The following is a 14,184-nucleotide window of genomic DNA, read 5'->3' as shown; positions in this document are numbered from 1 at the left end:
GAACAGGTATATCGTGCAGTGATTTTGCCCAATTGTCCGCTCCCGCGGGTCACATGCGGTATCATGTGATTGGCCGTGTTGCACAGCCAGTCACATAATATTGCATGAGATGCAGTGCATATTAATAAAGGACAGAACGATACATCGTTCCGTCCTTCTTTAAATCTTCTGATGTGTACCGGCAATCTTTCTGGTCCTGGTCGAAGGCGACATCCAAATCTATATCTTAACATAGCCAAAACAAACCCATCAATTTGTTCAAACAAAAATTACAAAACAAATGTTTTTTTCTTACAAACATATAAATTATTTTATTTACAAAGCCATGTTACAAAAAATAAAGAAAAAACAAAAATAAAAATAAATGTAAGACAATACCAATACATCCCTCACTGGAAAATATCTCCAGGCCAGGCACATGACCATGGCAGTATCAATCAGATACATTTGTTCAAAAAAAAAATTTAAACTAATTTTTTCATTTTTGAAACTTTATGCCATAGAATTTACTATTTACATCTACTTGAAACATATTGGGAGGGATTTTATTTTACAGTTTTGCTCCACTGGAAAAAAAAATATCCCAATATTTCTAATTTTAGTTATTTTAATTACAGCTCCAGTCCATCTTAACAGTCCATAAAAAAAGTATTTTTCCATTATTTTTATACAAAAATCAGTGTGAAATCCTCTACATAACTACCCATTATTGAGGACACTTCAAGTACATCGAAATTAAAATATCTAACTAAAAATACTCAAGCATATTCCTTTCTTTACATTTTTGCCCTGATTACTATCATAATTACCACACTTTGTTATATTTCAGTCATACTGTACCAGTTAAGGTTGGTTCTTACGTTACATTGCATGACCTAGAAAAGTGAGATTTCTGCATCTGGTTGCTCTTCCAAAAATTCCTTTTAAAACAAGAACTGGATTTGTATTGTACTGCTGGTTTATAACAATGCAAAGTGGGACTGGTGCTTGGGTGGGGGGGGAGTTTTTAAGGCCTTTGAGGAACAGACCCTATATTATCTGACATGATCAATCCTCCTTTAGTGTAGTTTAACCCTGTCAGTACTGGAGAGAGTTGTAAGTTCTCCCCAACAATGAGACGGTTAAGGCATTTGTGTTTCAGAAGACATCCTGTATGTAGAGTATCGTTACACTGAACCAAACTAAGGCTCCCACTGTACTTGTGGGACCCTGAGAATTTGCCAGCTTCCCCCTTACAGCAGGAGTGAGATGAGTGATAATTTGATCAGATTCCTGTCACCCACTCTCTGCTCTCAAGTATTATAAGCATGGAATGATTATGTTGAATACAGCTAATGCATGATAGTGCAGAACAACTGAAGGAAATACTCAGTGTTACAAAGTGGATTATTAAAATAAATTTCCACTAAATATAAATAACTATAATAAATGATTTGGGCACACCTTCTTCGTCTGGAAAAGCACACTAAATATATTAAATTTATAGAATTAATATTTTTTGTGGCACATTGCTTTAAAAACCAGGACACACCGGCTAATCAAAATTGAGTCATGTTGTTGTGGAAGTGTTATGGGTGATACAGCATACCAAAATATGAGGACTAGTGAAAGAAAATTGTTTTGTTTTTAAAGAGCTTGCCGACCATCCAGCCATAATAGAATATGCTGTAAAACCTATATTCTGCAAAAGGGCAATCAGTACTATGTACATTGTTAAAAATAAAAAGGCGGCGGCAAATAAGTTGTTTGTGTTACTTTTTATGGCTAACAGGCCTGTGCAGAATGAGCTTCCATCGCTGGGGATGTAATTCCAATTATTACATCATGAATACAGTCTCCCTCAGTATATTGTTGCTCTTTCAACAGAAGGGTTAATGTGAAATGAGGACTATTGTGCCCACTTAAAGTTCCAGATGAGGAAACCTCTGCTTAAATGGACAGTAATTAGGGAAGCCAATCCTGCCTCATTTTTTCAATCCCAGGATTCAGGATTGAAAAAATCCCAATCCCGGAATTCCCAGGATACCCGGGATTGAGTTGAAAAACCCTTTCACTTGACTCATCCAGTTCAGATTGAAGAAAAGCAGGCTCCAGCAAGTTTTGCAGGGCCAGCCCAAGGCACTGGCAGGCAGCAGCAGGCACCGACTCTTGTCCCTCCCGAGTCCTGACTCCCATCGTGGTCCTCTTACAGCAGTAGTCACCTCCGCTTAGCAATAGCCAGTCACCCACAGCAGACTCCACAGTGTAGGCAGGCGCGGCTGTATAAGGGGTGGGCTGGCATGCACAGCAGTAGGAGGCCCAGGGGCAGTGTCTGAGCTGATGGAACTAGTGCTCAGCATTGCCCAGACTGAAGAAAGATGCGCAGCTTGCCACAGATAAATCCCGGGAATCAAATCCCGGTATTTCTTACGCTAAATCCCAGGATTGGCTTCCCTAACCGTACTATAAAATGTAGTTTGTCAGATACACAGAAGTTTATTGGAAAATTATACAAAGCTTGTGAGTGTGATGATCATTTGGCATTCTGCAAGGATTTTCTGTCAATAGGGCTTGCAGCCTAACTAGAAATACCAGGTCTATAACCTTTAACACCATCCTATTTTTGCAGAAAAAATGAAGTATTATAAAATACCTTTTAATACCAGTCTTGCTTTTAATCATCCTAGTTATATCTCATGAACTATATTAAAGTGCAGTACAAGAATTGCTAAAGCCATGGAGATGGCAGAAGCTGTTTTGGAAGGCTGCCATGGAGATGTCAATGGTAGTGGATAGTGGCCTTGTCATTTTGGATCTCCAATCTTTAGGAGTTAAAATAAAAAGCTTCTTTTAATGCTCGAAAAGCATTAAAAGAAAGGACACCGGTGCTTATTTAGCCACAGGGTAAAGGTGCTATGAGAACTGCAATGTGCTATAACTTTCTGGCTACAAACTGAACTGGTACCTAAAATATGTAAGCCAATCCAGGACTAAAGAGAACACATGGGTTTTACCTCACCGGAATCTAAAGATGTAACTCTGAATCATAATGCACTTCAGCCTGTCTCAAATTTAAAGTATTTTCTATTTCAGAGTAATTAAATGCATTAGTCATGTTTAATATTATGCCTTCAGAAGTAACATGAGAATGTTAAGAGGCCTGTGTTGTATAGAAAATCCACTAATTGTAGTATCACAATTTAAGAGCTATTTACCAGTCAAACCCATTTATTGTGTCATCTTGACATGATACTATGAGGTACTATGCACATACTTAAAGAAACAAAACAAAAACACTGGCACCATAAAGTAATGGATTGCACCTCTTTAAGCCCACATTACATTCACTGTTATCTATAAAACCATGGCATTTGCAGTGCGAGTACCAATGATTTAAAGATAACTTTATATTTTTCAACACTAACAACTAAAATCACTATCACTACTAAACAACTGTTTCCTTCACAATAATTTTATGGCAAACAATTACACAAATATTAATCTTTGATTAAAAAACACTAGTATTTGTCTTTCATATTATGTGCAGTAGGTACAATCCTTAAAAGCAACTGTACTCCAGGCTTAGTTTTTTTGTTTTGTTAAATATGTGCATATGTATTTTCCGTGTTATTTCCCTGCAGATCAGTAAGTTACAATTATTGTAACATTCTAATTTTCTCCCCAAAGTTACAGTAGACAGCACCAAAGGGCAGCGAAGATTAATCTGAGCAGTAGTAGAATAATCAGATAGTAGCTACACATGAAAGATAATTAATGATTTAACGAGATTCTGTATAGGATGACATGTCCACTATAAAGTACAGCAACAGTGCCATACCAGGATACTTCGGTTCTCTGGGCAGTCTCACAACACCCCCTCTCCAAGGACACAAGACATTGTGACATTATGTGTGCTGCTAAGAGAAGGTTTGGAGTAGGAAGCTGGGGGCATCCTATAGATGCGCCTGATGGACACAGGTGTTGTACCATCACATTGTATTCATACAGTATTTGAGGAGTTTGTGAAAACAGTGTTGGGCAATCAATCATCTCATGATTTTTTTTTGACTCAAGCAATGCATCTCCCCATCATGCAGATTATGTGCTGCCTAGCACATATACCTTTCAAATAATCTGCTCACTGTTTAGCTCTTTGGGAGCTGATAACTAAAACAGAGACACCAAAAGTAATGTCATTCCCCTTAAAATCAAATATACTCCTAAAGTGGAAAAAATATAGCCCAAGCAAAATCTCTGCAATCAGGCAAACTGTATACATTTGTTTGGATGGCTGTACAGAAATTTGACATAAAAAAAATATGACTTCACACGTGTACAGTCATACCCATTATTCTACAAGGCACAGTGTCCTATTTTAGTAAAGTTACCAAGCTACTCACTGTAAAGACATTCCAGAAATGGGTATTTCAGGAGCCTCTGATTTGACAATGAGCAAAAAATACATGGTGGCAAAATAACTTGGTGAAATATGCCACTGGCTTAGGCAATATATAGTCATCTTATATGTATTGCTTCAACATCTGCGCTAATTGGAGTCTGGCTACAGTCTATTTGAGGCATATATGATGCGAGTGTGTAATACTTGATCTGCGGGTCTCCTGACTGGCCCCAATATTCCAAGTGTTAGGAAGAAATGGGTACTTGAAAGTAAGGAATGTAAAGCAGCAAAGGAAGAGGCAAGATTTTCAAATTAAATCCTCAGTTTTAGAAACCCCAAAAAGAGGAAACAATAAATAAGTAAATGACCATAAGTAAGATCCTTACAATCTTTACAAAAAATGTGCAAAAATAACCAAGATATGTACAGATTATTTTCATCTTTAGAAATATACAACACAAGTCATATTAAAAAAAAAATATAAACATTGCTTTGACTTTCCTAATTTTCATTACTCAATCTCAGTCAATAATCTCAGCAAAACATAAATTATTATAAAATTAACACTTAACAAGTCCTAAGTATCCTTAATGTTTTTCCCCTGAACAATCTTAGCACAAATTTGTAATTGCTTTTCTCCATTACAGGTTCTGTATGGAGCAGTATAGGAAAAACAAGCAGACATCCATTTCTGTACTTTGATGTAAAAGAAGCCAACATATTAAGTGCACTTTTAACACTGTAGAGACAAAGTGTTTGGTGTGACTGAACTTCAGGAACCTTTCAGATATCCCCTTTGACACTAGGTGAAACCGATTGTACTGTAGAACAGGGCATTTCATAAAAATACTGACCTTGTACATAACATTTCTACTACATCTGGCAGTGAAATAGTTGGCTTTATAGCCAATCTATCAAGTTTTGTTTGTAATTTATTATTTGCTGATGAAACCGCCAAATTGCACAGATTTGAGTCTCTGTTCTTGTTAAAAAATTTAATTGAGATAGATTTAAATTCAAACACCTGATGTATGATCCTTGGTCCTGTAGCCCATCAGGAAATTTATTTTCATTTCATAACACTGCAGCAACTTTCTAAGCATCTGCAAGAGAGGCTCATAGTCAGGCTCCTTCTGGGTTAAGTGGTATAAACAAGGGACAATGCTGCTATGCCACGCAGCACATTATTACTTACATTGCATTAATATATCAGTATGGTCTTCTATAGCAACATGGGGAATAAAGTTAAACAATAGCTGGACTGTCAAGAGTTGGCCGACAAACCGATCCAGTGGATCCAGCACAAAATAAGCTCACAATAACAGAGCAATAAAGAAGTGCAGCTTCACTACTGTAGTGAATGCAGTTAAGTAAAGGATGCACATCACATTTTCATAGCAACAACATTGCAACTGTGTCCCAGTCTGCATTTATGTGCATCCGATTGATTTTTAACAATATTAGAAGGATCTCAATTATCCAACTCATGATATTTATTGTATTGGTTAAAGTGTGCAAAATCAGATTACTAAATAAATTGCATCATCCAAGGAGCCAAAGGTGGCGTTATTTATCCTGCTACCGCAGACAGCATTTCGTAAGTATCTTTTGCTTTTTTGTTATATCTCCAGGTATATATAAATATATATGTATATGTATGTACATAAAGAGTTCTCAATGTACACAAGTGAGATCATATTTTTATTTTTTTTTAGTAATTTGTCAGCAGCTACTATGTTTTTCTCTGTATATTTAATTAATTCAGTAGATTGGCTTTGGAGAAACTGAAGTAATAATATTCCTTCCCTAATGACCAGCATCATTTTCTTTATAAGGGCTGGAGGACCAGGACCTACATTATAACACGCAAGGTGGGAACTCCAGTGTAGTCACCAGATACGGGCAGAATCGTCCCCTTACAGATCAGTCACTGAGGTAATGTAACAAAGACCCTCTTAGCAAACTGCAACACAAGGAGTGTGGGGGCACCACTGAACTGGTTTCAACTGAAATACAGCCATCTATTTGGGAGATGCTCTGCAAGTGAATGTTCCACTACTCATGTGCTTGTTCTACAAAATATATGCAGTCAGTCACTCATAGGAAGCCTTCAGTTATACAAGTGCCCAGGAATAGAATATAGTTGCATGATACAAAAGTGATCATTATATTATTTTAGGTATTTTTTTTATACTTGTTCCTTTTTCCTTTCATCAGCAAATGAGATTCCAAACTGGGAACAAAAATAATACAGGACATTTAACATGTAAACTTAATATGACAGCATAACTACAAGAGAACAGGAACACTTCATAAAATGAAGGACACAATTACTCCCTGCCTCGTACAGCGCATCACAAACCAAAGTAGAACATTTGTACGCAGCACATCTCCCATCATAGCAAGAGGCTATAGCACACTGCTAGGTATTCTCGTAGCACTATTAGATGTATCTTCTCCCTGATTACCTCCTCAAAATAAAAAATCAGTGATTTCTGTATACTGTACATTATTTCTTCACACTTGTAATTTGGATTCATCTAAAATTATTTCACCCATGTGCCATAATCCCTCTGCTGCAGTCTTCATTCATGTAACTGATAGCTCAATATCATAGTAGAGAAACTTAGAAGTATAGGCATCGCTGATGTGTATCAGAGGGGTTGTGAAAGAAAGAGAAAAATGATCCTTCTTGCAAAAAAAAAAAGTTTCTAAGTAGATTTTGCTTTTCTCTCAAAATACCTTTGAGATCAAAAAGTGATTTCTACAGGAAAAAAGCAATACACCAACATAAATGGCAAAAGCAAAAACACCCAGTTTGGTTCTGTAAACTTTAGACTAACAGGTCTCCATCACTTCGTTATGAAAGGCGTCATTGTCCCTTCCCGCTGCAAATGAAGTGCTTGAGTAGGGATGCTGAGAACTCCAAGTAATCGTCTGATTATCTCCCAGTGTCATGGAAGTGTTCTTATCCTGCCAGTGCGGTTTGTAGTTTTCTTTAAAACAAAGAGACATGAATTGTTACAAGAATGTTGCAATAGGATTTTAGTTTAGTTATATATATTGTTTATTCAAAGAAAAGAGAACAAATGAACACAGCCGCTACACAAACAATTTAAATAAAAAATATAAGAATGTGCCAAACTGAACTGAAGCCAAAGGTCACAATTTAAGAGGACGATGTCTGCACAAACCTGAAATAATCATCACAACAAGCTTCAAACAATGACCACAACACACATTCATGCAATGTGCTCTGACTCTTTAGGAAACAAAGTAAGTGTGTTTTCCTTAAAGCAGAATTGAAAATCCTTGCAAAAATGATGGCACTTTGACAGGATCACACTGTGTCATATGTGTACTGTGCTGTGTGAATCAAATTACTCATGAAACAGAGCGAATCGTAAGTCACATCAGGAAAAAAAAACATGCAAGAACTGCAAGTGAATGACAGATACCAACTGCTCAGATCACAAATGTTTGTGCAATTAAAAACGAAAAATATAAAAGCAAGCTGCATGCACCCTCCTCAAATCCTCAACCAGCCGCCGCACTATACAGCCTGGTCTGGTTTCAACTATACCACGGTGACCACCAGACTGCAGGGCTGTTGCCTCTATGGAGCGAAAGGAAGGGTGTGGGGTGTGGGGTGGGGCAAAATTAAGCATTTCCCATCCAGCTTTGTGCTACAGGGTAACTAACAAGACTGGGATCCTTGGTGCTTCCAGTTTGCTATCACATTGCCCCCAGTTTAATTAGCAGCGGGGCTAAACAACTCCTAACCACTGTTATTTCTTGATGAAACCATCTCCACAGAAACAAAATTCTCCTGCTGATGAGGCGTAAGATGCAAAAAAAACAAAGTAACTGAGAAGTAATCCCTTGGCGTTTCGCATGCTTTTTGTTTGTAATTGGCTGGCAAGTGTGTCCCTGATAATTCTGGTTATAGTCATTTAGCAGCAACCATTGATAGAGAGCAGGAGGGTCTGTTTTTTACGAGGATTTCTCTTAATTTGGACAACAAACAGTTGCAAGAATAAAGTGGAGAACAAGTATTTTGGGAACTCTTATTCAAACTAAACTTATTAAAGAATAGTTCTGTGCGTCAGAGCTTTTTTTTTTTTTACATTTAAAACTCTTTTTATGGGTACTACATAGCCTGTATCTTACAAAATTCAAACTAAGTTAAAATGTAGGAGCAATCCAGTACGTAAAGGTTTATGCATAAAGGGGCTTTCTCAACAAAATAAATGAAAACATAACTCAGAATTTAACACAAATATTGTTTTTCTATACCTGGATTTCCATTTGAATAAAAAAAAATTCTATATGGTGTATTTCTTACATGTGATTGGTTATCACATTATCACTATCATGTTCCCTGGAGCAAATTTCAGGGCTGATATAAAGCAATGAGCAGTCGCTGTGCTGAAGCTGTCGGTGGGAAACAAAATACAGTTGATAAAAATTGAGTGAAAAATTTAGTTACAAACAGACCCAAAATACTTTTCTATGCCTACTGCTAATCACTTATATTGTGACAGGTTTGGTCAAAAAACAGCTGCAGATCAATTTTGGCCATTGTTGGTAAATAATGTTGAACAATGATTACTGGGCTTCATCTGCAATGATCCTACAACTGCATTGATAAAATGGACATTGGATGTTATCGTCTTGTTAGCGGGGCTTTGTGCAGCGTGCTTCAGCATCCTCCTACATGCCAAAAACATACTGATAGGTTAAATTATCCTAGTATAAACTCCAAAAGGATAAGGGCTGAAGTCAATTTCCTCTAAACGGCACTGTGTGATATGATGAAGCTATACAAATAAATGATCATGAATACTGTGCATATTAAAAGGATCAACTTGTTAATGACCAGCTGCTGTAGAACTACAAGGCCTAGCATGTCTTAACAACTGTACAGCCACTTGTTGCCCAAAAAGTAACAAATAACTACTGTGTACATACTAATTAGAAAATGTTCTAGAATTATTATTTTTTTTTAATCAGGGCATCTCATGCTGTCCATTCTTTCATTATCAATTGTTAATGCTAGTCATGTCTCTTAAGGAAGATCAGGTCCTCCTAAAGACCAATTCTGCCAATAAAAACTAATCAATACTTAAGGAGAAAACAGACATTATATTGTAGCTCCCCTAAATTGATTACAAGCCTAGGCACTAGTCAGCCTGAGCTAAATATTATAATAGGGAAACTAGCAACAACAGGAGTCTCCCAATATAATGATAACCACACCAGTCAGCACAGTGCCTTAAGGGAAGGACAATGTCACTGTCCTCCTCAACAGACTTTTGGTGAAAAGCGCTGGAGCTTCTTCAGACTTTGCTGGGCAGTGAGATCTTGGTAATGACTTAATGGCCTCTTTGCCCTGCCTGTTGTCCATATGCATAATGGACATGGGGTCTATAAGATCACCATTACTATACACCAAATATGTTATTAATTAACATTAGAACACCATACAAAAATAGGTTTAAATTTAACAAAGTACACACGCTACCCAAAGCCTTAGTGAATTAAGGGATTCTGTTTAAACTTTATGAATACAGAAAATGTCATTTATGAATAAATGTTTGCACAATTGCGCTTAGAAACCAGGAGTGTCAGGATTTTTATTACACACAGTATAGTAGCAGTGGTCTAAGTGGTGGTAACAATCAGGCTCTTGTAGTCCCCTGTCTATTCTGCTACAGGATTTTCTTTTCTTATTCCAGTGACTGACCGTTACCTCCACTAAGACATAAATGCTGTTGATGAATTCATTTAAAATTATTGTAATAAGCTTCACAAACATTTAGTGTATACCGCGGTGCACTGCAATCTTATATATTTACAATGATTTATTAGCAAACCATGAGGTTAGCCCTAACATTCCAATGGTTTGGTGTTTAGTGTTATTATGTATGGAAACTGTAATACATGGCTAGGTAATGGTAGAAAAATCGTAAATCATTGGAAGATAGTTTAATGCTTGCTAGATCTGTGTGTACTGAACAATTTATCAAGTATATTATTTTACCTATCTAAAATGATATTTCATGGATCTATATGTATATCACTATTATCAACCCCAACACAACACACTCAACAAATCAGTGAGGATTGTCATAATACTGAAGCCTTTTAAATGCATTACAGTAGTGTATCTCAAAATATATTTGCACACAATGGTTAACTTGAATATACAGAACATTTATTTACATGATGCCAGATGATGTTATTGCAAGTGTACTTACTTGCTTGTTGTGTGCAGGATTTGATGTACTTGAAGGAGTAGATTGTGACAAAGCTACACTGCTACTTTTCCCCATCTAGTAACAAGACAAAAAAGAAAGTTACTGCAGGAAGCTTGAAGCCACAAGAAACAAATAGTACTAGTTTGGCTAAGAGTTACATATATGTGCAATAGACATGGCAAGTTTGTAACATTGCAACATACAATACTGTATAAGGAGAATTACGCTAAAACTTACCTTTAACAACTCTTTTTCTTCAAAGCCATAGGGTCCACAGGGAGACAATGGGGTGTAGGTGGTACTTGGAGGACCGGACACCAACAGCAAAAGCTTTTTCTGTCCCAGGATGCTCCGGTCCTTCCCCTTATACCCCACCTACAGCCTGAAGGCAACTCAGTTTTGTTAACAAGCCCAAGGCAGGAGCAGGATGGGAGGGAAGAAAGCCTGGTACATTGAAGAATCACACACTTACACAGAGAAGGAAACAAGTGACCAAGAGAAGAAACCCATAGAAGCCATGTGGTCAGGGTGCGTGTCCGGTGGAGCCTATGGACTTCGAAGAAAGAGTTAACAAAGGTAAGTTTTACCATAACTCTCCTTTCCTTCTTCAGGGTCCATAGGGCTCCACAGGGAGACAATGGGGATGTCCCAAAGCAGCTGTTCAAGGGCAGGAATGCTCCTGAGCTGAGAGGAGAACCTCACGCCCGAAGGAAGCATCCTGAGAGACAAATGTATCAAAGGCATAAAACCTAAGAAAGGTATGGACAGAAGACCACGTGGCCACCTTGCATAGCTGTTCAGCAGAGGCGCCACGCCGGGCTGCCCACGAGGGACCCACAGAGCGAGTAGAATGAGCAGATACTGTAGCTGGCACAGGAAGGCCAGTCTGTATGTAAGCCTGTGAGATAGTCATGTGAAGCCATCTGGCCAGAGTCTGTAAGCGGGCCATCCCTTCTTGTGGAATCCATATAGGACAAAGAGGGAATCCGTTTTCCTGATGGAACCAGTACGGTCCACGTAGATCTTCAGAGCATGGACCACATCCAAGGAGGCCTCACCTGCCGAGAGGACTAGTGATTGGAAGGCCGGAACTACAATTTCCTCATTAAGGTGGAAACGAGAGATCACCTTGGGAAGGAAGCCAGGGAGAGTTCGAAGAACAGCCCTGGCCTGATAAAAGTTCAAAAATGGCAAGCTGCAGGAGAGCGCCCCTAAATCCGATACCCTATGGACAGACGCTATAGCTAGAAGAAAGTCTTCTCAGTGAGCCATTTGACGTCTACTGAGTCCAGGGTTCAAATGGAGGTTCCTGAAGTGCGTGGAGAACCACTGACAAATCCCACGGAGCACAGTAGGGACAAACGGAGGATGTATACGGAGAACACCCTGCAGGAAGGTGTGAACATCCGGCAGTGGAGCATTTTGCACCGGAACCAGATGGACAGAGCAGAGACGTGCACTTTCAGAAAGGCCAGGCGGAGTCTGAGATCCAATCCAGCTTGAAGGAAGGCAAGGATTCTAGAAACCCTAAAAACCTGAGGGTCATAGTTTCTGGTAGCACATCACTGGAACTATGTATTCCACACCCAGTGATAAATCCGGGCAGAGGCCAGCTTACGCGCTCTGAGCATGGTCTGGACCACAGAGCTAGAAAACCCTTTAGACCTTAGTAGGGAGGTCTCAAGAGCATAGCGGTCAAAGACAGACGGGCCAGGTCCGGATGTAGACAGGGACCCTGATACAACAGGTCTGGTTGTTGAGGAAGTTGGAGAGGGGCATCTATGGAGAGACTTTGAAGATCAGAATACCAATGGCATCTGGGCCAAGCCGGAGCTGCCAACAGGACCGTGCCCCCTTCTTGCTTGAACTTCTGAAGAACATGAGGAGGAAGGGAGACTGGAGGGAAGAGGTACGCCAAATGAAAGGACCACTTCACTGACCATGCGTCCACAAAGGCTGCTTCCGGATCTCTTGTCCTGGACTTGTACACTGTTAGCTTGTGCTAGTGTCGTGAGGCCATGAGGTCCACATCTGCTAGATCCCATTTGTCCACCAGGAGCTGAAAGACTTCTGGGTGTAGAGCCCAACCCCCCAGCGTGCACTTTGTGGTGGCTGAGGAAATCCGCTTCCCAATTGAGAATCCCCGGGATGAACACTGCGGAGATGGTGTTCGGCCCATGTGAGAATGCATGACACCTGCCATTGCTGACCGACTTCGAATGCCTCCCTGATGATTGAGGTAGGCCACTGCATGGCGTTGTCAGACTGTACTAGTACTACTGGCCTGCCCTGAAGAATATCCTGAGGCAGAGTGAGGGCTCTGTAGATGGCTCGGAGTTCTAGGACGTTGATTGGTAAGATTGCCTCGGCTGGTGTCCAGCATCCTTGGAAGGAGGCTCGCATCCGTGGTGAGGAGTACCCATTCCGGGATCCAAAAGGGGCGACCCTCCGGAGAGAGGACCATCGTCTGGGATTTGATCAGATGGTGCTGCCCATTCCACCTGGAGAGGATCAGGTGTTGTAGGGGCCTGGAGTGGAACTGACGAACTCCACCAAGTCGAAGGTGGATACCATGGATCCCAAGGTCTGCATTGCAGAGTAAATTGACACTGGGCGACTGTGGAGTAACCTGCACACTCAGTGCTGTAGTGCGGAGATTTTGTCTGCTGTCAGGAAGATTCTCTGAACCTGAGAATCCAGGAAGGCTCTCAGATACACCATTGTTTGAGAAAGGGTAAGGGAAGACTTTTTCCAGTTGATCAGCCAGCCATGTGTTTGTAGAAAGGCAATGGTTACCTGTAGATGGCGGTGAAGGCACTCTGGAGAGCTTGCTAAGAGCAAGATATCGTCCAAGTATGGGAGCTATCTGATCCCCTGACGACGAAAATGGGCCGTTATAACTGCTATGATCTTGGTAAAGACCCGTGAGGCTGTAGAAAGCCACAAAAGGCAGTGCGAGGGGGAGTCAAAGTGAGAGAGCTCTGCGTCTACTGCCTCCCAGACGATAACTCAGAATCTGATAGCTGGGAGGACTGGGAAGATAACACAGCATGCTTAGTAGTTTTACTAGGTAAGGGTCTCTCCTTTTGCAACATTTGTGGAAAGCTATAGAGGTAGCCGCCAGACTCTGCACTGAGGTAGAAAGTATGTCTACCAATGGAGGAGGCAAAGGATTTGCAGGGAGTACTTGTTGTGGCCATCCCATAGGGGAAGCTACCACAGGGTCCGCAATTTTTGGCAACACTTGTGAAAAAGAAGCCATGGGGGGTTCCTGAGGAGAGGCTGTAGGGACCAATGGGCCAGGTGCCGCATAACAAGATGCACATACACCATCTTGAATGGGATCCTCTGTAGCTAAACATGACTTACAAGAAACCAGAGTAGGAGCACTAACCTCCTTGTTACTCTTGCCTGTGCTAGACATAGCTGCAAGGACACTATAGCACACAATCTGACAGTGCAGGGAGCAACACAGATATATGTACAATATGGCACAGTGCAGTATGTGAGGTACAGTGAACCCCCTATACCTCAGTATTCCAGGGT

At 40.1% G+C, this 14,184-nt stretch overlaps 1 protein-coding gene across 5 annotated transcripts in view; it reads right to left on the bottom strand.

Moving 5' to 3' along the window:
- Positions 1–300: 300 nt before the first annotated feature.
- Positions 301–14,184, bottom strand: part of ATXN7L1 (ataxin 7 like 1) — a 148,654-nt gene continuing 134,770 nt past the window's right edge. For 4 of the 5 annotated variants that reach the window (XM_088480218.1, XM_088480220.1, XM_088480222.1 and 1 more), the window contains 2 exons: positions 10,639–10,713; positions 8,719–8,812 (listed from right to left, as the gene is read on the bottom strand). In XM_088480218.1, coding sequence (XP_088336344.1) covers positions 8,720–8,812; positions 10,639–10,713 — 168 coding nt within the window. In that variant the 3' untranslated portion in view covers position 8,719. Of the gene's footprint in view, positions 7,375–8,718; positions 8,813–10,638; positions 10,714–14,184 lie in introns of those variants that run through there. The other variant, XM_088480219.1, reaches the window with a different exon arrangement.

The sequence above is a fragment of the Taudactylus pleione genome, unplaced genomic scaffold, assembly GCF_031769625.1.
Source record: "Taudactylus pleione unplaced genomic scaffold, aTauple2 ptg000251l, whole genome shotgun sequence".
Lineage (NCBI taxonomy): Eukaryota > Metazoa > Chordata > Amphibia > Anura > Myobatrachidae > Taudactylus > Taudactylus pleione.
The sequence above is the reverse complement of the archived record's forward strand: the minus strand, read 5'-3'. Positions and strand labels throughout refer to the sequence as shown.